The following is a 26,791-nucleotide window of genomic DNA, read 5'->3' on the forward strand; positions in this document are numbered from 1 at the left end:
CCCGTGAGAGGACTCCCGTGAGGGACCTGCCGCCCCAGGACCCGTCAGGGGACCCGTGAGAGGACTCCCGTGAGGGACCTGCCGCCCCAGGACCCGTCAGGGGACCCGTGAGAGGACTCCCGTGAGGGACCTGCCGCCCCAGGACCCGTCAGGGGACCCGTGAGGGACCCGGCGCCTCCCGCCCTCCACCGCCCTGAGAACCGTGTCCTGCTTCCCCTCCACGGGCAGCTTATGTTCCCCCTATGCCGAGCCGCCGAGTGACCCCTCAGTGTGTCCCCCTCAGTGTGTCACCCGCAGCTCCTTTGCGCTCGCGTGAGGGAGGACATGGCAGAAGGTGAGACTGCCCGCAGGGAAGCACCCAAGGCGTGAGGGAGCCCCAGCACTGTCAGCTTCTGGCAAGGCACAGGAGCAGACCACAGGAGTGTGTTTGGCTGCTTTAACAAGAATGTTGTGCACCAAAGCAGCGATTTGTGCAGCTGCTGGAACAGTTCCCATTCAAAGCCCAGCCTGCAGGTCACAGCAGAGTGATACGAAATGGCCAAGTGTGTGTCACAGACCTGGCAAGTCAGGCCAATCTGGAATTAAATTCCTGGGGTTTTTAATCCACAGAAGTGCCTCTGTGTGGCTCAAGATGAGCCTCACATGTATCAGCTGTGCCTGCACCATCCACAGCCCAAATCCACCGTTCAAACAGCACTCTCAGAGTTGTTTAACACACAGACAGCCTGAATAATTTTATTAATAGTTGCACAGACACTGACTACACAAACTCTGCAAGACTGTGTCGCTTTTTAGGCAGTAACCGCTTCTAGGTGGAGACAAGGCACAAGAAAAGTGCTGGTTTTCTCTTTGATTAATTTTTCTACAAAAATATTCATACTCGTACTTCAACTCTAAAGATCAAACAACACAGTTTTGATGTAGAATATGTAAATTACTTAGGACTTCCCAGTTGCTAAGGCTTTTTAATACATTTGTAAAAACACAGCAAAAAAAGCATGTGTTAGGTTTATTTGTCCAGTTTGTATGGACTAGAAATTCATCTGGAAACAAATCAACAGGATGGCTCAAATAGCATGTCTGGGTTAAAGATTTTTTTTTATTTTTTTTTTTAGCACATAAAATTGCATCTTCTAAATATGTCTGATCAACAGTGTGGTTTTAACTCTAAACCTTCCTTAATCTCAACCTTCAAAAAACGTACTCTAGCTTTCAAAGCTCACCCCTGTTAAGGCCCCCACATCCTGGAAACCACTGAGGATGCCACGTAGGTGCAGGGAGATCCCTTGAATCCAGCATGCAAACCACCAGCTCAAACCCAAAATGACAGGGACTCCTATTACCTTTATTTTTAAGCTCATGAAACCTCATCACATGAAAAGCGTGAGGCAGCGTAATGATACCTAACAAAACGGACAGTAAGAACTGTGACTTATCACAAAAAAATTCAAAATATTTGAATATTTTATGCTTTTACATTTGTCTCTCTTCCATTGTAATTTTCAGCACCCTGTAAGTTTAAACCTCTCTCATAAATTATTTTTTGATCTTCTTGAAATACACACAGTTCAGCTGTCACTCAGAGACAGTTTGCTTGACAGTACAAAGATGTTATTACAGTCAGTCGTAGGGAAAAATTATCTTTTACTGACAACTGGTATTTTTAAGACACTTGAAATGAGAAAAAAACTTAATTCTTTAGTCTCCGAGTTGGCACAATCAATTTATCAGATATCATGTTGTGGCAAAAAATTAGGGGTATTTTATCTCCGATGTATTATAGTGCAGTGTATAAATAGTTTAGCAAAAAGTAGCTATCATAATCCAAATTCAGTGTTTCACTGTGACTGAAAAATCAGCATATTCTCCATAAGTGCAAGTGAGCTCCTATCTTGCACTCCTTCCTCTCAGAAACAACTAAGATCAGTGCAGAAATTCAGGTGCTTGTTTGGGAAGATGAATGACTTTTTCCACTTTCTGCCACCTAAGTTGGAACTACAAATCATCAAAATACCCTAAGAAACAAAAGATCTTATTGGCAAAAATTAACAAATTAATAAAAAAGGCTTTCTTTAACTGTAATTTTCTTTCCCATGTTTTTATGTGGGGCATCAACTGGAATCAGATATAAAATAGGTAAGTCAGGGTGCCCATAGACAAGAGCTCAAGCAGCCATTCTTCCCCAAAACTTGCCATTTTATCATTCCTTCCTGTCTGCAGTGATGGAGTGATTCCAGTACAACAACTGAGCATTTTGCCATCTATTTAGTAGCTTTTGAATGGCATAACATTTTGTACATGTTTCAGTGCAGAGGTTTTTGCATTGCATGGTTTAACTGCTGTTCCTGTTATCCCAAAGCACAACTAATGTGTTACAGATGAAACTCATTCCAGTGCCCTGAGCTGCCAAATCCTTAAGAGCATTTAGCTGAGTTTTCACTGTATTACCAATTCAGTGCAAAAGATGTAGTTTTAAGATGGTTTAAGATTTGCAAGTATTTTGAAAGGCAAAAATGAGAATTAAAAAACACCTTCAGAATGTAGCTAAATGTGATAAGTAGAGCACAATTTCAGTCAGACCAAAAGGGAAGCGCTGCAGTTGTGTAGACATAGTGAAATGCAGAAATGCAAGATTAGAAAAAATTAGCTACAGAGTAATTTTGTAGCTTGGGTTTGCAGCTGAACACAAAATAACATGTCAACAACACAGCAGTGTTGCAACAAAAGAACACCCAGACCTTGCTTAGAAAACATGAAAATCTATGAGAAAATATTTAGAAGATCTAAACTTATTTAGTTTAGAATGCTGAAGTAACAATGTGGTTGCTGCAAAAATAAACTGACAAACTGTTTTCAATGTCTGTGGGAACAGGACAAGCAGCAATGGACTCAAGGAGCAGCAAGGAAGATTCTTTTTTTTTTAGACATGAGGTAAGTTCTGACAGTCTGAAAAGTTTATATAATTAAATAGATGGCATGGAAAGGTTATCAGATCTCCATCCTACAATTCTCTAAAAAATAATTATGTGGAATTCAGCTAGGTTGGAATGCTTTAGTTGGAACAGAGTCCATCTTAGATACAGGGTAAAATGGCTGATTTTCCCAAGTCCCTTCCAACACCACTCCACTGACTCCTACAGCAATTCCCTGTTGTCAGGAGGATACACCACAGGCTCAGGAGCTGACATAACATCAAGAACCTTTTGACAGGTTCTTGTACTTCTGACCAGAACAAAGCACAGCATTCCCAAATACTCGAGACTGTATCTTGCTGTTTGAGGCATATGGTAAAAATTGAATGTTTTTCTGTTTGCTGCTACTGCCACAGCAATCAACAAATTGGTTCTAGCAGAATGTGTGTTCCACGAGGTTCCATTTTAATGCTTTCAAATTTGATGATGTATAATACTGTATTGTCCTCCCATCACCATGGTTTGAGCCATCCAGAGTTACAATCAAGAAAGATTCCCCACACACCACCCACACCACCCACTTGAAACAGCAAATCTTAATGCTCTGGCTCCTCAGGTGCAACCAGCTTCTGTGAGTTTCAGAAAATAGATAAGGCTCACTTAACTGCTACTCTGCATGGAATGTAAAGCTCATTTTGCCTTCTAAAAATTTGTATTCTGCAACAAGATTCTCACTATTTCCATCAAGTAACATAAAAGGTACTAGTAAATTAAAATAATTTTTTAAAAGAGATATATATTGGCCAGGTAAAATAAAATACTTTCTTGGAGCAGCACAACTCAATGACCAAAAAACCCAATGGTGGAAGTGCCAAGTATCTTGTGAAGCCTTTGAAGACCTAAACACGGAAGGCTTTTCACAAGTTGGTTAACTGAAAAGCTGTCTGTCATCAAAAATGCTTTGGAAATCAATAGGAGTAATTACAAATTTCATTAAATGTCAGTTCTGGCTTGGCCTTAAACCCTGGCTTGCCTCAGTTTTGCAAAAGATTTTTACAGACCACAGTGCTGCCCATTGTACAAACTGTATCCCCTAAAACAAGCGGGTCCGAAAAGTAAATCACAGTATGAGTTTGTTGACAAATGCATTTGTGAAAAGAACAGTTTACAGCAGCAGGATCAAAGTCAGAGCCTTTATTAAATGTTCCTTCTCTAAACAGACTGCGTTTAATCCCCCTTTCCCATCTGTGATTTCTAAGGCTATTTTAAATACTTCGTTTCACAGGGATTTTCAGTCTTCAGAACCGTCACAAGCAGCAAGTTAGCAGTACACAAAAACAATACAATTGAACTTTCACTGAGTTCTATTCCTGCTTCCCAGGGTGCGTGGAAAGACCAACAACACTTCCAGTACTGGAGGTTTTGCACAAACCTTGGAAAGGAAATAGCTGTCACCAGAGTTTAAGCCTGATGTGCTCTAGCCACATCTCACAACTGGCCACAACTGACCAGTACTGGTTAGTATGTCTGTCTCTTGCTCATTATCTGTTTCAAAAAGGGGACCAAATTTTTAATTTTCAGCTAATGTGGGTCTAATTAAGGCTATTCTGGTATATTTGATACTAAAATACTCTCTGGGAGTCCTTTTCCTGAAATCCCGTCAGAATTAACATTTTCAAAAATGAAAACATTTAAGATAGGTGTTTTGAGTTGAAATGCTGATGCAGCGGTTGGTTCAGTGTTTCCGTGTCCCCTGGAGCCGTATCACGTCAGGATGGTGTCATCAATCTGTTCCTCGGAGTCAGCCTGCCCAGCCAGCTTCCGCAGGGACCGCCGGCAGCTCTCGTTGAGGAGCTCCAGGCTGGCAGCATCTAAAATCTTGGAAACCGACTGTGGAAGGAAGGCAACACCAATTACCAACTCCTCACGACACACCACTCAAAGTAAGAATAAGCATAAGTGCCTTACAAGCTGTATTTAGCTAAAATCTTTCAAGTATACCAAAATTCTTCATCTGGTTTTACAATTCCAGACATGGGGAACTATCCAAAAGCAGGTCAGACTTAGAAAACAGGTCTGGAAACGGATGCATGAAGTAGTCCATGCTAAAATACCCCCTAGCACCACTGCTGCTGCAGTGGGATCATACAAGTGGCCAAAGCAATAAATTATCAGTGCCAACTGAGGGAACTCCAGCACAGGGGAGGCTTAAAGCATTTCTCAAACATGGGGGGTGCGTTAAAAGCCTTGATTCTATTAATGCTGCACCGTAGGGTTGTACAGTATCAGTATCACTTATTTCTTCAGGGCTTAGCATGAGAATTCTGCTGAAGGCCTAAATGCAAATAGGAATGTCCCACTCCACCTACTTCATAAGAGACTTCCAGTACATTCTGAGGCTGCAGGCACCACACAGACAAATGCAGAGTGAGGTGACACAGCCTTGCTACGAGCAACAACATTTCCTTGTGTCTCATACCTCAAGCACGTCTTCACCCGCTCTCATCTTCAGAAGGTTGACAATAGCCTGGTCACTGTAGGCTCTTACACTGGTGTTTTTGTCCTTTGTGTTGTCCAGAAGCGCTTTGAGAATTGGTTTAATTGTCTGAGGATCCAGTGGGGGAAGATGGCTTTTATTTGCCCACCATATCATCTTTTCTGCAACTAATTTTATGTCACTGGATGAGTTCTGAAGACACTGAAGGATACAAAGGTGCAATTAAATTCAAGTATACCAAGAACAGGTATTTAAAGCAGTTGTTTATATTTTTTTTCAAATTTAAGTATTCTAAACTATACTAAGAAAAGCAAACAGTTTTCAACTCACAGGTACAGAAGAGACACACTTGATACCAACAAGTTTGACTAAACTGTGTAAGAGAAGAACAAACCTTGAAAGCAAAACACCTTTTTAAATAAAATTTCTATATATGTGGTTGAGAGTGTCACATGCTCCTCTCAACTGTCTCAGGAAATGACAGTGACCACTAAGTGCAGAAAAGCTGATAGTGTCAGCACCTCTAAAATACACTCACTCAGCAGCAATGGCCAAGTCAGTCTCTGGTTGGAGTATAAGGTGCATTTCAACAGCAGATTTCACTTTAAAATTAAAAAAAAAAATCAGAGCTTTGTATTTTAATTTAATCTTAACACACCTAAAACATGAAAGCTAATATCTGAATGTCAAGTGCATTATTAATATGGTGATAAAGGTATTGTGACTATTGTGGTATTTTATATTTTAACACAATACTACAATATTAATATATAAAAGTAGGATTTCAAAAATCTGCTTTAAAGGATGTTGGTCTGCCTCATGCCAACTTGTATGTTTGGTAGTTCTTCAAGTAAATTGCAAAGAAATGTAAACTTTGAAAATGTAACATGCTCCAGCATGACCCCTCACTCTATCTACCCATCTACCAAGAGGGACAGTGGGGGAGTGGAGGGTGCAGGGAGGGCAGACAACTAAACAAACCAAAGAAATCCAGCCACACACCTAAAAAAATAGAACAACCAATAAAGGAATTTTGATGTAGAATACTTAAATAGGTAGGAATTGAAAAAGGTGTTAACTTCAACACTCTCAGGTAAGGTGAGGTTTGATATTTGATGCATTTCTAACAAAGGCCCTTTAACAACCTTAAAACCCAACAGCTCCCCCCTACTCTTCTCTGCTTCCTTGCCAGCTGCTTGTTACTGCAAGGGAAAAATGCACTTATAAGATTCAGACCCGAGGTTTAGCACAGAGAGCTCGAAAGCAAATTTCCATCTTAGAGCAGGGAAGGCAGTATTGTATCCACAGCTGCAAAGCAGGCTGATACAGTGATTCTGTCTGTGCTCTGCCACAAAGAGAAATGTTTAGATTTTTCAGAGATTTAATAGAGAGGCACTCATGAGAGGCTCAGAGAGAGATTCAGATCACATGAGAACACCACCAGGTAGTTACCACAAAAATTCTTACCTTAATAAAGAGGCTGGAAAGTTTGGGAGGCAGGTTGCCTCCCTCTTCCATGTGGTATTTCATGAGAAAGCCCATCCCTCTGATGCCACTAACTGCAATGGGGATCTTCAACATAAAGAAAAGAATTGGTGTTACTGCAGCAGAGTTCAACAGCCTTTATAACCAGGCTCATGGTCTGTCAGCTTTTGTGGAAGGCTAAACCCATCTTTCAAAAGAACAGCAGCATCAAAGCAGGAAAACAGTGGGTTAATGTTATTGGGTGATATGATGAAAAAGTCCCAATGCAACCATGAGCCAGATGGAATAAGGTGGCAGGCCCCACCGAGCCCTCAAGACCCTACCCCAAACTACTCATTCAACCCCTGATTTAAAATCCTCCTAAAACAAATAATTGTCTCTTCTTGTAAATATGGCCTGTGAATTGCACCTTTCATAGGGAAACAGAAGTGGAATTTATTCCCAATGAAAGCTACTCTGCAGTTGAAGATTATTTAATCTTCATCTCCACAGAGATGAGAACTTGAAGAACCAGAACAGTTGTGTCATTTCACCATAAAAACTGCACCTAGCCAAGGGAGAACTTCCAGATGGCACTTGGGGGTTTTTGTCCTCTTTGGCAACACAGAGAACCTGGTCACACACCTTTCAAAGCTGCTCCCAACAAGAGCTCGTGACAGTGCTCGCCAGTCCTCAGGCAAGACTCACCCTGTCGGCCGTGGCGTTGCTGAGGATCATCTCCTGAACGCTGTTGTAGTATTTTGGGGAACACAGCCTGCCAGGAGCAACGTTCACAGCCACGGAGAGAGCCAGGCTCCGGCCGTGCCTCACCATCCAGTCAATGCCAGACACGTCTGCTGCAGAGGAAAGAAGAGAACCATGGCAAGTCTCCCACCATCCATTCCTCTTCATCTGAGGAGGCTTGGGCAGTTTGTCAATTCACTGCCATAAAATGAAAAAACAAGAAGCATCTAAAGGGATGCCTTGCTTTCTTCACTCCTCCCAAAAAGAGCTAAAACACAACACCTGTACCAGGCAGACACAGCACCTGGGCAGACAGGGAAGCACACACAAAGAAGGGACTCTCTTGTTCAACTCAAGTACTTCTGATGGTTTCAAAATTATTCAAGCTTTGACTCTAATAAAATTGTAAAAGTCATTTGTAATTTGATACCAGTTAACAGATTCCGTTTTTAATCCCACAGGGAAGAGTAATCCATAGCACTCCCAAACACTACGAGTTCCTATAAAATTCGTGGGTTTTTTCTAGCTTGGATGCAAATTGGTCAATTCTTCAGAAGCATGTGAAGCCATCACATGTGGTCTGCAATTACCATGAGCCAAAAGCTGGGATGGCCCTCCTTGTCCACCCTTGCCTGAACATCCTGTCACCTCCCACCCTCTCTGTGTCAGCACCAGCAATTACTCAGCCATGCTGGTACTTTTATCAAGTCATCTGATAACAAATCCAGGGAAAAAAGAGTCTGGTTATCCCCAAATGACAACCAGTACCCTGTGCTCACTCTGTACCAGGGTCCACAAATTAACAGCCACGGGTAAAGAAACGCACAAGAAAATACAGAGCAGAGATTCAGTCACAAAGCCTGAACCAGCAGCTGAGAAGGAATCTTGCCTGCTTTCAGAATCAGTTCCAGTCCCTGTGAACAGCTTCACCTACCCAGTAAGTGCTGGTGGAGAACAGTGCTGAGCTCCTCGTCCGACAGGAACGCGCACAGCTCCGCGAGGCAGCCGGCCGAGGCCATGCGGGTGGCGTCCTGAGGAGGAATGGGAGAGCAGGAACACGGGTTGAGCTCAACACACCAGGGACAGGCAGCAAGCAGAGCAAGTGCCAGAAGATGACAGGAAACAAAAAGAGAAGGAGGAAATAAATAGTAGTATTTCACTCCTGCTCCCTGTGGATTTCTGTCAGTTCACAAGGTTTCTTGTACATAATGGAACTTAAAGCCAAATCCATGGTCAAAAAAGCCAGCAGAGACTGAAGAATTACAGATCTTAGATCTAAGTTCTGATTTGTTAAATGGAAAAGTCATAAAGATGAAATTGAATGTTTTAAAAGATGTGTTCACAAGAGTTTACTTTAGATTCACTTACTATAAGTGTTACTTCTAGCCATCTCTGGATGAGCTCATCTCTGTGATAAACTCTTACTACTTTTAATTTAACACTCCCAGGCTGTTGTTATTTTGGCTTCCTTATGTGAGGATCCCATTACTCCTCTTCTCACTGAAACTTACAACCCAATGGGAATGTTTCAATTTTTCTATTTCTAGAATGTCAACAGTTGCATGTCTGTTGCACTGATTGACATAAGAAAGAAATTATTAGATGATTAATTTTAATCTCACAGATGTTACTGTTGCTATCTGCCATATAAAAAAGACCCTATATTAAACTTGGAGAGCTTCTTGCTTGTTGGAGAAAAATCTGCCATTATCTGAAAAATTTTTCACACTAAACAATAAACCCCAGCTGAGAGGCTTCAAACACACATCCGTGTTCACAGGGAGGGTACTGCAGGTTTTCTCCAAGATAAAAAGCAAATCCTGACTGTAGAGCTGGCTCAAACCTGTTGGTGAGGAGCTACAGGTCAAACCCACATAAGCAGTTGCCAAGGAAACATTAAACTGGCAGATTTTCAGAGTTACCAGGGACTGGCCAGGGATCTCCAATTCTTGCTCCTGACTACACCATTAGGAAGTTCCTCAGAAGTTATTTTAGAAAATAACTCTGTTAGAAGGTTCAGATCTTAAATGTAAGAGAAAGACTGTCTACAGCAGGGGTCCTCTGCAGCTGGCTGAAGCAGTACCTCATCGTGTCCCAGCATCCCGAGAAGCACTGTGCTGATATTCTTCCTAATTGCAGCATCTACTTTTGCACCAGCTCCTCGTGTCACAAACCGCAGCGCTTGCAGCATCGTGTCCCTGGAAGAGAAATTTTGCTCTGGATACCTGCAGCAAATTCTTGCACAGCAACTACACTGATATGCCTTACACTTTGGGAGACTGATCCTCTCTGTGCACTGCTGAAAACTCCATCCTAGAGAGTACTTCCATGTTTCTGTACTTGTGTCTGTCTGTTACACCATAGATATTTTCTGACTGTTCAAACATTAAAAAAATTCTCAAGTCAGGAAGTCCGTGTCTTAGGGCTGTGTGCCCTTAGGATACAAGAACAGCTGCATTACTTCAGCTCAGACTGGCAGTTGATAGTGTCTTTTATCTGAAAGTGGGCTGCTGGGGGTGTGCAGGAGAGAGGAGAACTGGGTAGACACCAAGGACTGCTTCTCCCAAACACACTCACAGCTCAGCTTCTGAGCCAGGCAGGCTCCATCATCCACACTTTTTACAACCCTCGGATAACAGTTAACTGCTTTCACTGACATGTTACTCTCAGAATTGGGGGTTTTGTTCATCCATCCCAGCCCTTTCTTTCACCCTTAGTCAGCAGTAAAATCTGAGCCATCACCTGCAGCTTACCTGATGGCAGAGTCATCGCTGGAACGAATTCCATTCAGGAGCTCCGTAAAGAGAGGATCCACTTTGACGTGGATGACGATGAGTTTGCCCAGAGCATCGGCAGCTTTAAGACGAACAGCACGGTTTGAGTCTTGTAGAGCTTTGGTGAAGGTTGTTTGCAACTGGGGCAAAAACGGTTTCAGGGCAATCTCAACCTATTCCAGAGATGGAAAAATGGGAAGTGGTGGGGTCAAATCTGAAACAGCAACTGGAGATCAAAGCCTGGAAACAGCATGACCTCTACTACAGCAGTTTGTTATCAGAGAGCCCCTGTTAGATCTAATGTGCTACTAAAAGAGGAAAAACATGAAACAATAATTTACCACAAAATCATTAACCTTTTCAAATTTAATCTTATTTTCTGCATGCTGAAATACAAGGGTAACACTGAGAGATTTTACAGTCATGAACAGCCTTTTGTATACAGCTCAGCTTAGTTCAAAGGTACATAAGATCTTTGCACTTAACAATTCATAAAAATGGTGGACACAGGAGAGATTAATTACATGGTGGGCTTTAATCACTGGAAAATGGGATCAGCATTTAGCAATATTTATAAAAAGACCAGTGATTCAGCACTGGGGGCTTTTTTGGTAGGCCAGAAGCTGCTGGAAGAATGCAATCCAGTTACAGTGCTATTCCTAAATATCAAATCCACAGCAGCAGGCATCCCAGCTGCATTTACATGAACAGCAACAGATATTTCTGAAGGTTATCACGGAAAATGTTCACAAACCACCAATACTTTGAATCTTACCTTAGCTAAAAGCAGGCTTAATGTTTCAAGCAGAGCCACCTTGACATTCCAGCTGAACCGATCTCCCAAAATTCGAATAAGCGGCCCAGTGATGCTCACCACAGATGGTTTAAGAGCTTCGGCAGAAGTCAGCTTAATAACCAGCCCTAAGGCCTTTGCTGCCTCCTCCTTCTGCTCTGGATTACCCGTTAAAACACCTTCCCGCAGCACCACGAGTATGGAGGTCACTCCCTGTCACGAAAATCGGATAAGAGAGCTTAGAAGCTAAGATGCAAAAAATATGTACCTTATTTTTGCTCCCATTATACACCAGATGCACAAACTTGGAGGGGTTCTCTCAATTTCCTGTTGACCTTCAGCTGCCTGATTCCACATTGACAGACCCACTTTTAGTTGGTTTGATTTCATGCCTCTCTGCTTTACTAAGCCAGTTGCTATGAGGAAAGTGGTGGCAGCTCAGGGAATTTTTAACCAGAGAAATTTGGCACAGAAGTCCAGCGTTACTCGCCCACAAAAAGCAGCCAGTGACCATGACTTACATGCATAACAGAATTGTCAGAGACCTCATTACAAGAGGACTCTTCTGGAGGGTAACTCAGGAGAGCTGTAACCTACAAAAAGTCTCTCCAACACACAGGTTTGGAATGCCCAAATAGTTGCTGCTTCTAAGAGCTGTAAAGCCATATCAGTCAGCTCTCCCCAGAGGTGGGTGTCTTGTGGCTGTGATGAATCCACATCCATTCTGATCCTTTACCTTCTTAGGAATACAGAATCCTGGCACATGGTCCCCCTTGGCCTCATTCCCTACAATCCGGATATCCCTGTGCAGGTCCTCAATGAGAGCAAGCTGGTTCCCAGCATCTAATTTCTGCAGAAGAGAGGGAAGAGACAAAGATGAGGCAACATGGCATCCATGTTCTTTGTGAAGTCTTCTCAGGCCAGGCATTACCCCATCACCTTTTTGAGATGCCTCTCACCTTGGTGATGGAATTAAGTGCATCCCAGCTTTCATTCAGAACCACAGGGTTGGTGTCATTAAACAGACGAATCAAGCCCGAAACCAAGCTCCTGAGATGACCAGTGTAGTCTGCTTTTGTCTTGGAGCAGTAGATATTCAGCATGACAGCTGCTGCCTGTCTCATGCCCAGCTCAGGGCTGCGGGTAGCTTCTAGCAAATCTTCAGTTATAATTCTTTGTCCAACATCATCTTCCACAGACAGGATTACAGACTGGCAGTTTGCCATCTCCTGAAGAGTCCAAATTAACTTTACATTAGCTCTCAAACAGAACAAAGCCAGATTTAGCCCCAGCATTTTGTCTTAGAAAAATACTACAACACACCTCACTTGCTAATTGTTTCTCATTAAATAGCTGCTAACATCACCACTAAAAGCTTGACTCAGTCCTGGAGCAGACACAGGTTTATGACCAATTCTTAACATTTACCAAATGACCAAACTCTGCTGAACTGATTGCTGCACCAGCTACAGGAGGGCTAATTTACAAAAATTAAGAGCAGTTCAGTCTTCCCCATCTTACTCATCCAAGACAGACTGTGAGTCTTGTCAGATAACATTCTTCTGATCTAGGTAGTTTAATGCTGTGAGTCATAACACATCTGTGGGTACATGAGAGATCTCCAGGCAGACTTGAGGCTAGAAGCTGATCTAATGGCAGACAGACAACAGGACTCTGCCACTCATTCCTAATTCACTGACTGATTATGTGCATGTCTGTCCGCAGTCACAACTCCAGGATGTTCTCTGGAGTCCAAACACCAGATGTTTTGGAAAGCAGTACAGGAGGAGTGCTGCATGCAAAACAGGAGATTTCCTTCCTGCAGCCCTTTAATCTCTCAGTCTTCTACACCAAGAATAAATATGAAGTTAACTAGACACTCTGGCAGTTCTCCAGGAATAAGCAAACTGAGAATTGCGTCTTGTAGCAGGCCAAAGAGACTTTTAAATGGATACAAATAGATTTGGAAAGCATACGTTTTTTGACTCACAATATGCCACCAGGCAAAAAGACTCATCCTGGAGAAGCTAATGGACTGAATTAAACATGCAATCTGTGAATCTAGAGAACACAGATTCTGGGCTGAGAAGTAAACCTGATGCACTATGTTCAGGCAACCTGTCACAACAAAGAGCTGAGCTGTGCTACTTGCCAATTGCTCTTCACTGGTGCCCAGCTTCTCTTTGAGTGCAGACATCATGGCAGGCAGGATGACACTCAAGTGCCGTGTCAGAGCGTCCCCTGCCACTGAGGAGAGGAAAGCCAGCACACGGGTGTTCACTGGAGGGGTAGTCAGCTACGAAACCCAAAAAAATAACACCAAAAAATGAGACAAAGTTTTTTCAGAAGGAATATCACTTCACCTACAACATGGAAAATTTATGCATCACAACCCGAATTACAATGTTTTGAGCTTAAAATCAGAAGAAATTTTCAAATTATGATCTTCCTTTTGCCATATTGGTCCAAAGAAAACTGGCAGCAAGCAGAGGAAACAGCACAGATATGAAGTTAAAAATTTGTTTCCCGTTGTACCTTTGGCACCAAGTAAGGCAGCACCACACGGCTCTTGACAGCCATAACTTGTTTAAGACCATCCACAGCAAAGTCAGCTGTCTCTTCATTATCCTACAGGGAAAGAGAAAGTGACAAACCTGAGAAATTATCTGTGACACACCGAGCTAAACCCTGTTTCAAGGGACAATTTACCCTGTGATCACAACCAAAACCAAGTCCTTCTATTGAAAAATGTTCTCTTACTACATAGCAAGACCAAAACCACACTCTTCTGTCACATGAGAAAGATTTTCCATTTCAGGCATGGTGGCCAAGCAACTTAAGCAGGTGACAATGGCAATTCCATAGCACAGCCAGGTGTAGCAACTTTTAGGCCTAAGCTTTAGCCACAAGATCCTTCCTACCAATGGCTGGGATGACTCCATGGAGGAGACAAAATATTGCTGCCATTCCCTGGAAGGTCTGCATCTAAAATCCTCCTTCTCCTTTAAGTAAATTATTCAAAACTTGTCCCACAGCATCATTAATCAGGTTGTTGACTAATGCTGAGCAATGCTCACCAGCTGCTTCAGCAAGAAGGGCAGGATGTCTTCAAGAGCCTGATGGCCAATTGTTGAGTGCAGCTGTTCAAATGTTTTGGCTGCAGCCTCACGGACTTCTTCCAGAGGGTCACACAGTGCTTTTCTCACTGTAGGAACCAGGGACTCGGAGAAAAGCAGAACCTGAAGAGGTAAAATTACAGAATACCTAAAGCACAAGTCACATTTATCCTTGTGAAGAATGCAGAATTCGCACAGCTGAAACTAAATTGCAGTTTAATTGAAATATGTTGGCAGACAAGCAGAGTTACTCTACAAACAAGCTGCAGTGCTCTAAGGCTACCTAGTGGAAGATTTTCATATAAGTCAGAACTGTGCAATGTTAGAATTTACCAACAGATACAAATCCATACATTTGCCTGAACAGCAACTCAATGTAGTTATAAGCCCTGAATTCAGTCCACAGAACAAGTCCAGCGCTGTCTGTATTATTCTGTCTGAAGTGCAATACCTGCACCATAACATAAATACCTTGGAAACTGAGAATTTCCCCCTGGAACATCTAACTCACCGCATCCCTGCTGGTCGATTTCATGATCTCGCTCAACCCGATGCAGACTCCCTGTCTCTCATCACTCTTGTCTGACTTCAGCCCATCTTCCAGGATAGGAATGATTTCAGGAAGGATCTTCTCTCCTAACTTTCGGACAAGGTCTCCTAATGTCCGTGCTGCAACCTGTCCCCAAAAATGTATTAATTAACTATTTTCCTTTTTATAAAACTTAAGAAGGTGAAACTTAAGCAAATGTTAACTTCTGATCATAACCTACTGTTCACAGTACGGACAGAGCAGTAGGAACGGAAACACTACTATTACAAATAACCACAGAAAAATTAGTTTTACTCTCATCACAGTTGCCTTCAGCAAACACAGAACTCAGACATGCTCACGCTCAGAACACTTAAAGTGATGACAGCTCTGAAGTGATTTATAGGGAAGAATTTATCCTGTGTTCCTCAGGAATCAGTTCCTAGAGTCACCTGCAGAAAGAGGAAGGTGCAACTCCATTTCTCACCGTTCGCTTATCTGCACAAGTACTGGCCAGGAATTTCAGCAGAAGCCCAAAGAGTGTTGGCAAAATTTCACGCAGCGTGCGAGGAGTGTTTGAGACAACAATCTTCCAGACGTGCAAGGAGGCCTGGCGCACCACCAGCTGGGTGTCGGAGCGGCCCATGTACAGCCCTGCCAGCACCCTGTTCCTCCTCTCCACTCCCAGAGCATTAATAATAGCCTGAAAAGAAACAGCATAAATTGTATTATCCACTCATGAAACTTACAAAAATACATGATTACTCAATCTGTCTTTCCAGCAGGCTTTCCATGCTGATTTAAAATAAGAGAATTAAAAAAGAAATAAAACCACAACACACAAGAACAGCTTTACCTTGTTTGACTGGGCTGTTCCAAAGTTGTCATCCTCTGAGGCAGTTTCTGTGGTCATTTTTCCAGTGACTCCTGAGATATGGAATAGAAGATCTCCAAGGAGCTGAACTGAGCTAAACCTGCCAACAGGAGCAAGTCAAGTGTTACAAACAGGGCACTCAGAGGGTACCTGTCAAAATCTGACAGGACATCAGCTACAGATGGGAGCCAAATGTGAGGCAGAGCTGTGTCAGCACTGAAACACTGCACAGGCTGATGTGTAACACCAGTCTGCCAACATGGCTGAAAGCAGCATGCTAAAGAGAAAGGGAAGGAATGAATTCCAAACTGGAAAGGCTGGGAGAATTTCCAAATCAAAGCAACGAATCTGAGAATAGCCTGGCTTCTAAAAAGGAGCAAGACATTGCCAGCATCTGTCTCAACCCAAATGACATTCACCTGGGATAACAGCACTTAGCAGCACTCAGCTGACACAAATCATTTAGTGCAACTAATTTTTGAGCAACTACTATCAGCTGTGAGTGCTCCACTGCACATTTCTATACACAGGAGAACAAACACTTACTCAGCATTTGGAAAAATGAAAAACAATACATGAGGGCTAAATATTGCCAAATCAACTGCCTTGGAAGTGCGTTTCAGTCACCACCAGAATTAATAATCCAGCAGGGATGCTCTGCAGGTATCTGGAAACGTGATCCAGGCTGGCAGGGCTTTGCAGCCTCAGTGTTTATAAGGCATCAGACTCAAATCAACAAGCAAAAAGACGCGCTTGATTTTGCTTCCTGGGAGGTTCTCTGCGTTTCCTTGAGGAGCAATGCAGAGTCTAAATCACACTAGTTTTTAATCCATGGAAAAGAAATGTCTGTGGATAAGCTGGTTATCCCTTACCTTATCCTCCAGAGGTCATCAAACAGGCCATCCTCGAGCTGTGGCAGCAGCAGCGCGATGGCTGTCTCCGCGTACATGCTGATGATGCGCTGCCCCGCCCGCAGCGCCGTGTCCCGCACGAACTCGTTCTCGTCTGCCAGAGCCTGAACACAGACACAAAAGGGGCTCTGAAAACTGGGGGGTTCAGCACAATACACAAAAGCTACAGGAGGAAAACAAACCTATGTTTTTCTCTCTCAGCCGTGAAAAGCAAATGAACTGGGGAGTTGTGAATGCACAAAGGTGATTTCAAGAAATGGCTGGTGACTAAAAATGAAAGACAGCAAGCAAACAACTTGGAAGACAAAATAACTTTTATAATTTAAATTCCCCCGTTTTTTCTGACATGTCCCACAATTACTGGAAATGATACTTAAAAACACTCTGGAGGTTTTTTTTTAATCCTTTAATAAATTCTTCATGTCTGCTACATACCTTAAGGATACAAGGAATGATGGGTCCAACATAGGGAGTGAACTTATCTCCAAAGGTAATTGGCAGGTAGTTGAACATCATGATATAACCATCTCGTACATGTGGAGCAATATCCACTTTACTGGCAGTAGCTACAATCTCTGGCATAAGTTTCTCCAGCTTTTCTACCCCCAAACCAGCCATAACTTCAGCCAGACCTGAGGAAAAAAAGCAGGGAAGAGAGCTTTTACACACAAGAAACAAGCAGCTAATCTGGTTTAAAAGGAGATTCAGACATGGCTGTCCCCACCTTGAGCAGCACCAGAGCGATCCACTGAGCTCTGCTCATACGTCAGTGTCTCCATCAGCCACGGCAACAAATCCTCAAAGCACGACTCTCCCATCCCCTTCACCATGGCTCCCAGTGCCTTTGCAGACACTGTGCGCACCTACAGACAAGAGAAACAGAGATCTGCAACATACCCTCTCAGAGTTCCTACAACAGATGTGTCAGACAATGTCCAACCTAATGCACTGAAAGAAAAACTTTGTACAAAAGACTTACCTCAGGAACAGGATCCAGCAGAGATGCTTTCAGTCCAGGAGTCACACTGGGCAGGTACGGAGCCAGATCCTGAAACAAAGAACCCAGAGAGTAAGAACCAGATTCAAAATGAGGAAAACCATAAGTCACCCTCATGTAAAGGACATTCACCCCTTATTATTAGCAAACATCCCTAGTATCCTGAGAGTTTAATCAGTTGCTTTCACAATCCTGCAAATTAGCACAGTGAGTTGTTCTGCAAGTCCAAGAAACAACACCAGTTCTGTACAAATCAAAAGCTTTTCTATGCTCACTCACAACCCAGCAGTTTCTGTCTAAGGAAAATCCAACACTGTTAACATTTACACAAGGTTTAAATGTAGAGATTATCAGCACAAAAATTAAACATAGATCTTAAGCCTACATTCAGGTCCTACAAATACTTTTCAAACAAACCCTGGATCCATTTGTAAGCAGCTGATCTGTGCTTCACTTGTTTGTTTGTTAAGTCATTTCTTATATAGTAAAAATTACAAGACCTTTTTGCAGGGATAAATATGGTACTAACTAGGTGACCAAAGCACAGAGCAGACAGTCTTAAGCATCTGAGAACTGTCACTGTCTTCAGTCATGATCTGTTCATTTATATACATTTAATTAAAGAATCTGCATGGATGCTAATATTTCCTACCTTAACAGGAAAATCTCCAAGCCAAATAAATTCTCTCTAGGGCTTGTCTGTCATCCCCTACCAGTAATGTATTAGAGTAATACAGTTAGAGAGCATTTTTAGCACCACACCTTCTGGTCAGTCAGGGAGTACATGTTCCCAATGATCTGGGCAGCCATTTTCCTGGTGTCTGTGGAACGATCTTGAAAAGCTCTCTGAACAATTGGCATGATCAGTGCTAAGGATGGAGCATCAATGAAATGGACAAATTTGGTATCCAGTAGAGTCTGCAGACACTTCTGGGTCTTCCTGGAGGGGTCAGTGAGAGCATCCAACAGAACTGGAGCGATTGCTGAACATTTTTTAAAGGGAGAGAAAAAGCTTTATTTGTACCTAACCAAACATGCATTGTCAGGCTGAGCTGGTGTTCTCTCATGGGATGTTTTAGATCCTTCTAAAGGAACCAGCAGCACAGGGACAGAGGAAACCCTATTAACACCAGCTACAAAAGGGACAGGAGCATTTAAAAAGCCTGGAAGCAAAGCTGTCAAGCTTGCATGTTATACTTCCATAGGAGTAGTTTAATTCCTATACAAATTTGCATTTGAACCTAAATCTTGCTGTTATAAACCACTGTCATGTCAGGACATTAGAGATGCAGGCAGTTCTTACCCAGGATCTCTGGGTTCCTGATGACAGACCCAATCTGCCTGAGAGCCTGCTGCCCTGCATTCTGCACCTTGACGTGGGAATCTGTCAGCACTTCAGTGAGTTTGGGCACGATGTTGGGTAAGCAGGAGGAGAGCTGTTTGGGAGCACAGTATGCCATAGCCCCCAGCAGTTCCACTGAGCCTGTGCACAAAGTACACAAAAAAAATTTGAAAAAACACAAGACAAAACACAAAACAATACACAGCATTAAGAATCGATATGAGAAGATAATCACATTTATCTCAAATTCAAATCTACCAGTTGGAGAACACAAAGAAAGGCTGAAATGCATCAAGCCACTCTATGACACCTAAAGACACTAAAAAATACTTTTTTTTTTCTTTTGTACTAGGTAAAAGAAGTGTGGGAGGAAAATTCCAGATTCTGGTGTACTTCTATAGAGACAGAGGTACAAACTGTCCCTGGAATATGCTGAGGGGAAAAAAAGGTTGCCCAAATGTGTCAGAGAACTCATTTGTATCTCAAAAGCTCTAAAAGTTCCACAGATTATAAACCATCGCAGCCATCTGTAGGGATGATGGAATGCACGAGGGGAATGACAGAGAAGGGCACTGTGAGTTAGTCTCATCTTGTCAGTCAGATATTGCTCCATACCAGCTTTAGTTCTCCAAGATTCCTCTTCTAGGGCTGCGAGAAGTGATGGCAAAACCAGCTTCACTCCATGAGTACTCAGATTGCTCATCACGGCTTTGGCACAGTCATCTGCAGCCTCCAAGGAGAAGAGAACACTCACAAACTGTGACACAACACGTGTTTTTTCCCTTCCTCTGAGACTCACTGGGAACAAAGCCTTCATGTAAATAGTGTCTCAGCACAATGATGCAGCTGGCTAAGTAGCTCCCAATTAATGGCCAACGAAATCAGATGCTTTCAGTTATTAAGAAGATCAAATTGTTATTAGTGGTATCTCAAGGGATAGGTCATCTTCTCAATTTGCCTGGTTACAAACAGGATTCATAACCATTCCATTTGTTTTTCTCTTAATGCTCTGTGATTGCAGAAAGTGAAGGTACTTACCTCTCGCACATACTGGTTCCCATCTCCAAAACAAAGCAGCAAGTGAGGCAGCACATGAACCACATAGGGCTCAAAGAGCTTCCCAAGCATGCTGCAGAGCATCTCGAAGGCAAACAGAGCCCCTAAAAACCCAAAAAGCACAGTCAGAGGAAAATACAACTTCATATAAAGCAGATGGAAAAAGAAAATTGTTTGCAAAATATCTGACAATTCCTCCAGAAGCACTTAAAATCTCACAGTTTAAAGTCTCTTGCTTTCTTGCCCTTGTGGCTTGTGCTGTAGTGGGGATTTGTGACCTCAGAAAAGGAGCCCCCCCAGCAAAACCTGCCTCTGAAAACAGGAGGGAGGGGCACATGTGTATGGTCTAGCACCAGAAACCTTTCTTCCACCATGATGTGAACAGAGCAATTTTATGGCCTCAAAACAGTCACTTCCCACTTCTTTCTCTTCAAACTTTAGTGAAATAAATGTAGCTAAGCCAAGCACAAGGGTGCAGGCACTTCATCTGACCAGAGTGGTAGTGGGTACAGAGAAATATCGGGTATCTGGAGGGAAAAGCTTTTGTCCCTTACCCTCCCGCCGGCGGAAGTTCTTCTTGTCCTGGATGGCGTCGGTCAGCGTGGTCATCATCTCCTGCTGCTTGAGAGACAGGATGCCCAGGCCTTTGACCAGCCCTGCCAGCCCATAGGCTGCACCTTTGCGCTCAGCGTACTTATCAGACTCCAGAAGAAGCTGCATCAGCTTCTGGATCATTCCTCCTGCGTCCTCCTTAATGGCAGGCACCAGAGGTGGTAAACAGCTTGCCACTGATTCTTGAACCTGTAAAACAATCCACCAGCCATCAGACCACTAAATATTCATCACTAACATAACTCCCCCCTAGACTGCACCCCCAATGACACCTTTCTGTCACCAGAACCATTTTTCATATCTCTGACATTCCTAAAAGTATTCTAGTGTTAAACTGCCTTTGTGGGGAACCTGAGAACTCCTCCCAGAAGGCACCTACCTGCTGAGATGGGGTGGACAAGGCTGCTATCAGTTTGCCAACAATTGGTTTCACTTTAGGGTCACTCTTGTCCAGATGTTTTGCCAGTGACCCCATCAGAATGACCACACTTTGCCTGACAGCATCATAGCTGGCATCATTAGGAGCATTTTTCAGGAATTCTTCAAACACTGGCAAGAGAGAGTTAACATTGTCCTGAAAAACAAAACCACAGAACTTGCCACTAGAGTCCACTCAGAATGAGATTTGCTATGCTCAGTGGACTTGTTTGTTCTTCTCTGAGCCAACAACTGAACAATCACACTGTATTTACAGTTCATTTCATGTGTCACATCGCATAAAACCTTGTGCCATCCCAATAGGCAACAAATATTTCCTGCTAGAGAGAAGTTAGCTCTTCAAAATTAGATTCCCCAAGCCTGCCAGCATGATGTTCTGCCAGAAGCAATGCAAGCTCCTGGGCCTGAGCATCAGTGCCTGCTCCTCTGCTTGCCCCATTTGCAAAGGGAGAGCAGAAACATCAAACAAACTTCACACAGTTTTTCAAGAAACAGAAGGAAAGAACGAATAATATGAAAATACCAAAATTGTCTTGGGCTAAACAGGAATACAGACATTTGTCCAGAGGTGAGTGGCAAGTATAAGGAAATTAGAAGCTGAGCAATTCCCACCCTGCACACCTCCCCTATGTGACACTGCTTGGAAAGGGCTGGCAGGGAGAAGGATGGTCCTCAGCTCCCTCAACGACTTCAGCTGTTTTCAGTTTAATTAAGCCAACAATCAGCAAGCTTTCATGTTTTGCTTCGAATGAAGCTGAAAAGGAATTCTCATCTTCCCAGGATTAAAAGATCCATGATCTGATTTCACTTTTATTACTCTAGTTTAATACCATTTCAAATCCAGTTGATTCAAGGGTATTTCTCTTTTATAGCAAGGACAGGGAAGAACCACACTTAGTCAACACTAACAGAACAACTCTGAACACACAAAAACTCCTAAACGAAGTTTTCAGCTGTTACAAGTAACAGCAACCTCTAAGAAAGTTGAAAAAAAAAATTTTTAAAAAATAAAATCTGTGGGCTCCAAGACACTATCTACATTTTCATCACAGCTTTGTTCCACTGCTAGATAAAGAAATGTTCAGACTTACTTTGCCATGAGTGTTGAGCGTTGAAAGAGCTGCATCTAACATGCACTTCCTGACCTCAGGACTGCGATCATTCAGAGCATCCGGCACAAAAAACTGAAAGAGGGGCTTCACCTGAGAACTGTCCAGATGCTCTGAGAGCTTGTTGAGAGCCAGAGCTATGCCACACCTGTGAAGATGGTGAGCCTGTAAGCTTACTGACTTTTCACAGAATTTGCTTGAGCTCACAATCACATTTGCTATCAGCAGGACATTAAAAAATTGAGAGAGAGAGCCATAATGAAAACAAAGAGCCTCAGAGTGTCCAACCTCAGTGTATTTCATTACATAACCCCATGCTGCAGCCTCCCAAAAGGTCAACAATCCCTCAGCCACAGAAGGACTTTTATCTCGATTACGCATTACAGATACTTGAGCCATCTTAGACATCAGGATCACCTCATCTGCTGCTGAAACACAGCAGCTTTACAGGGTACATCAGACTAAAGGACAGATTAGCTCAAGACAAGTAGCAAACAAGATGATCTCCAATTAAACCTGTATTGTACACAAGTAAACAAAAAGTTAATTATCCAAACTGGAATTTATCCAGTTCATTAAGGCTTGCACTGCTGCTCTTGAACTAATCAATGGCCCATACAGAGGTGAGAACACAGTAAGATAAGACAAAAATTGGACAGTCTGAGAGAAAGACTGTTCTTATCAGGACAAAGAGAAGACAGCATCCAGTATTTTGATGGAACTAAAACCATTTCAGTTCTGCCTGCCCAGTCTGCTTGAGTGGCACAAATATTCTCTACCAGAAGGACACGTGAAAACAGCAATTCAACACAATTGCATATAATTTGTTCTTCTAAATAAAAATCAAAAATTCTCATTTAGACGCACAGGAAATGATGAGCTCAATCTGAAGATGACTGTACCTTGCTTCCCACTGGTCAGGTGGTGATTCAGATATCACTCGTCCCAAAGCATCCAAAACTGGAGGTGGCCTCTGGAAGGAAAAAAACTTCATCAAAATTCCTTTTCCAAGGATGGGGACACAGAGGATCTGTCAGCCATAGCTGCAGTGCCATTTGATAATACTGCACAGAGGTATGATACCACTAGCAGAAGAGCACAGTAAAAAAAACAAGAAGAAAGTTTAGGCCCCGAATGACTTAAACTGACTCTGCCCTGTCACAGCCTTCCTGGACCACCTAAGGCACACCTTCCTTCAGTACAGTGGTGCTATTGCTGGTTCAAGACACTGAAGTCTGTGAGAAGCTCAAACACAGCAGCAGTAGGCTCAATGCACATCCTCAAGAGAGACAAAAGGAAAAGCAACTAACAAAAAATACAAAGCACAAGCTCATGCCTGTCAATCCCTTAGGACAAGAGTACTTACATAGAGCTTCTCCTGGTAAATCTCCGTGAGTTTGCTCATGACCTCTGCTGCTTGCTTTCGGTACTGAGCTACAGCTCTGGAAAGAGCTTCAGCCCCTGCTTGTCTCACTGCCTCTTCGTGGTAGATGACATCTTTGATCAGCAGAGAACAGAGGTCAGGCTGCAGCTCCAGCCCCATGGACTCCCACAGCCTGCAGGGCACACAGAGAGGTGATGGGTCACCCTTCAGCAAGGGTACTACACGTAATATCGAGGTGGGCTAGAGCTCCAGCTGCAGGGCCAAAGTCCTGCAGTGCAGCTCACTGAGGTGAGCAAGGAGAGGTCCCCTTAAAAGTCAATCAGCCAAGAACAACTCTCACCTCTCTGCCAGTTTCTGAATCTCGTCTTTGACATCAAACTTTACTACCCAGAGGCGCCGCAACAGGTTCAGTCCATTCTTCTCATCACTGTCTGGGGTTGGCAGAACCATTTGTAGCTCCATCAGTCCCTGAATTAGTTTACAGGAGAATCAGTGCAAGGATCTGATTTTCAGAAACAGATGCTTTAAAACACTTAAAACCTTTGCCCAGTCAAGCTCTCAGTGGTTGGAAGTGTCAAAATTCATGTTTGCTTGTGCCTTACACTGCCTCTGCTGGTCAAGGACTTCCTATTGCTAATAGGTGAGTTGGTGAAACACAGGAATAGTGCTCCACAGGCAGGATGCAGAGAGGCTCTGGTGACTATAGTCTTTTCTGCTTCTAAGTACAGACAAGACAGCTCAGGTGAGCTAAGCTGGAATTTGTTTCATGGCAAAGAAAATCAAGCACCCTTGGGATGTTTCCTTCTATGTTCTCAGAAGTGACTAAGCTGAGGCTTTCCAATATCAGGGCCTAATACACACATAGGAATTTTTTGACAGTTTCTAAGACTAAGCTCTATGCAATCATAAATAGAAGGTGTTAAGTTGTCCTAATCACACCTGTTTTAATAAAACAAAGATGTGCATAAACCCAGAGTACCCCTAAATCTAGCACAAACAGCACTGAGCATTATTGTTCAGACTGCCCCCTCCAGCAGGCACACTACCCTAAGACTGCCATCACAGCTGAAGCCTCTCTTCATCAGTGCTAGAGAAGATTCACCTCCCAAAGATTTCAGGAATTCGGTGTGACCCTGAATGATTCCACCTACCCTGAGAGCTGCATCCCGAACATTCATGCAGGGAGACTGCAGGGCCTGCAGGAGCACGTCGATCTCCTCCTGCTCGGCGTAGGCACAGCCGTCCTCCCCGCTGCTGCTCGCGCACAGCGAGGTCAGCGCCTCGGAAGCCAACACCTAAAATGCCACGAGGAAATATTAGGGATGCCACTACAACTTGTACTTCTGCCAAAGCAAGAGCAGAGTAGGGGCTGAGTGCTATCACAGGAGGAGGAATTCCCAAAGAACAGCGACAAAACCGAGTTCAGTCCTACTTTCTGCTTTTTATCATTGACCTTCCTGCCATCTCATCCCTTAGAACAAACCCTGAGAGGAGCCACTACTGAACTTCTTCAGCAGAGCAAGGCCTTAGAGAAGGAAACAATGTCACCTGTGGAAGACTAAAGGATATGTTTGGTGCAATAAAACCCACAGGAAAAAAACGATGTAGACGTTTTATTCCAAGATACCACAAACACAGGAGAAAATTGGGAATGTATCGACCACCAGCCTCAGAGACTTAAACCAGTTGAGTGCATTTCCATTATTTAGGTGCTGATGAAAGTTAGGGAGAATCCTGATAGTTATGATGCTGAGGACTCACCTGTAACCGTGGAGAACCTGTTCCTATCACCCGGGTCAGCAGAACCAGCATGTCCCTCCGGGGCAGCAACTCTGGGCCATTCTGAAAAGTGAAGATGAAAAGTTTTATGTCTTGTGACTCTGAAGTACCTTGCCTGTGTATGACATTTCTTAAAAAATCACAACCAAAACCTAGGGCTGGACAGGTACCAAAACCTGTGACATAAAACAATCTTACCTTCTTAACTTTAACCTGCAGAATTAATCTGCTTTGTCCAGTTTACACATCAGTTGTTTTATCCTAAGGCTCATCTGATCAACTGCTGGATCCCCACAGCTCTCACCTCATCCACCAGCAATGCCTGGCCATTTCCTGATGATCTCAGCTGAGCATGGACCGTAAGGATCTGCAGAATCTTGACCAGGAACTCCTCCTTGTCCTCGCTGTCATGAGGTGTCTCGGTCATAACCGTCTTCAGGAGAGGAAAGACTAAGGAAAATGCTGGAGCTGATAATGGGGCAGCACCTGTGAAAAGGAAAAACAACCCTGTGAGCACAGCTGATCCCTCCTTGGGATTTTTATAACACTGATTGGTATAAAATGTACACTTGGGTGTGTGGCCAAGCTTCAGCCTCATGCACAAACATGCTGAGTGACCCTAAGTATTGCTATGCCCCTGCTCCATCAGTGACTTCTGGCATTCCAGTGCCAGGTTAAGGGTAGGACTTGATGATCCCAAGGATCTTTGCCAACCTAAATGATTCTATCATTCTGTCTGGCTTTAATTAAAGTCACATTAGGATTCCAAATTACTTCCAATGCCTCAACAGTGCAAAAATACACACTGTAAATGAAATTTAAACAATTCAATGGATTAAAGTAGACAGGCAAAACTGAGGTTTTGTCTATACTGGAAATACTTGCAGGCAGTAGGGGATGGGACACAAAATCAGATCCATTACACAACCAAAGCTGAAATAAAATCTGTTTTAGTCAATTTTAAAGTTCATTTGTACCAAAGCAAGGGCCTGTTTAGCAGCTATATTTCCTTTAAACACTTCCTGCCAAACCAGCTAACCTGTCATTCCAGTCTTCAGCTGGATCCTTGAGAATGAGGTCCATCTAATTCTGGTGCAAATCTCAACTCCCCTCCTTGAAAAATCAAAGCTTTTGGATTCCCACTGTTATAGATTTTGCTCCTTCCTTCTTACAGAACTTTGGCTATAGGATATAGCAAATGCTCCTTCCAGTCCCTCAGTTAGTCCAGTTAAAATTCAAGTATCAGATGTCTAGGGAAAACGTTTCCTTTCTACATCCAATCTGTGCTGACAGAGAATGCCCAAGTTTAAATTTCCAAGATGCAGATGAAGAGCACTGCAGATACAATACTGCAGTATTAGTCAGCTTATGTAGGGCACAGATACTGCAAAAGTAGTTCAAGGGAGAAGTATTAAATCCCAAACACACTGTGAGCTCCTATTTAACATGAACAGCTTTGG

General features: G+C 43.1%; 1 protein-coding gene across 2 annotated transcripts in view; it reads right to left on the reverse strand.

The window, feature by feature from the left end:
• Positions 1-4,091: 4,091 nt before the first annotated feature.
• Positions 4,092-26,791, reverse strand: part of GCN1 (GCN1, eIF2 alpha kinase activator homolog) — a 40,487-nt gene continuing 17,787 nt past the window's right edge. The window contains exons 26-58 of one of the 2 annotated variants that reach the window (XM_027661713.1): positions 25,636-25,817; positions 25,314-25,394; positions 24,704-24,847; positions 23,893-24,020; positions 23,535-23,724; positions 23,071-23,141; positions 22,151-22,316; positions 21,001-21,195; positions 20,564-20,810; positions 19,992-20,113; positions 19,569-19,683; positions 18,915-19,094; positions 18,374-18,594; positions 17,594-17,662; positions 17,339-17,477; positions 17,050-17,246; positions 16,576-16,718; positions 15,686-15,803; positions 15,317-15,532; positions 14,812-14,976; positions 14,262-14,423; positions 13,720-13,812; positions 13,337-13,480; positions 12,144-12,413; positions 11,921-12,034; positions 11,167-11,397; positions 10,371-10,564; positions 9,701-9,815; positions 8,552-8,648; positions 7,582-7,727; positions 6,877-6,981; positions 5,392-5,610; positions 4,092-4,802 (exon numbers count right to left, since the gene is read on the reverse strand). In XM_027661713.1, coding sequence (XP_027517514.1) covers positions 4,677-4,802; positions 5,392-5,610; positions 6,877-6,981; positions 7,582-7,727; positions 8,552-8,648; positions 9,701-9,815; positions 10,371-10,564; positions 11,167-11,397; positions 11,921-12,034; positions 12,144-12,413; positions 13,337-13,480; positions 13,720-13,812; positions 14,262-14,423; positions 14,812-14,976; positions 15,317-15,532; positions 15,686-15,803; positions 16,576-16,718; positions 17,050-17,246; positions 17,339-17,477; positions 17,594-17,662; positions 18,374-18,594; positions 18,915-19,094; positions 19,569-19,683; positions 19,992-20,113; positions 20,564-20,810; positions 21,001-21,195; positions 22,151-22,316; positions 23,071-23,141; positions 23,535-23,724; positions 23,893-24,020; positions 24,704-24,847; positions 25,314-25,394; positions 25,636-25,817 — 5,105 coding nt within the window. In that variant the 3' untranslated portion in view covers positions 4,092-4,676. Of the gene's footprint in view, positions 4,803-5,391; positions 5,611-6,876; positions 6,982-7,581; positions 7,731-8,551; positions 8,649-9,700; positions 9,816-10,370; positions 10,565-11,166; positions 11,398-11,920; positions 12,035-12,143; positions 12,414-13,336; positions 13,481-13,719; positions 13,813-14,261; positions 14,424-14,811; positions 14,977-15,316; positions 15,533-15,685; positions 15,804-16,575; positions 16,719-17,049; positions 17,247-17,338; positions 17,478-17,593; positions 17,663-18,373; positions 18,595-18,914; positions 19,095-19,568; positions 19,684-19,991; positions 20,114-20,563; positions 20,811-21,000; positions 21,196-22,150; positions 22,317-23,070; positions 23,142-23,534; positions 23,725-23,892; positions 24,021-24,703; positions 24,848-25,313; positions 25,395-25,635; positions 25,818-26,791 lie in introns of both variants that reach the window. The other variant, XM_027661712.1, reaches the window with a different exon arrangement.

The sequence above is a fragment of the Corapipo altera genome, unplaced genomic scaffold, assembly GCF_003945725.1.
Source record: "Corapipo altera isolate COAL_440 unplaced genomic scaffold, ASM394572v1 150, whole genome shotgun sequence".
NCBI classification, from domain to species: Eukaryota; Metazoa; Chordata; class Aves; order Passeriformes; family Pipridae; genus Corapipo; species Corapipo altera.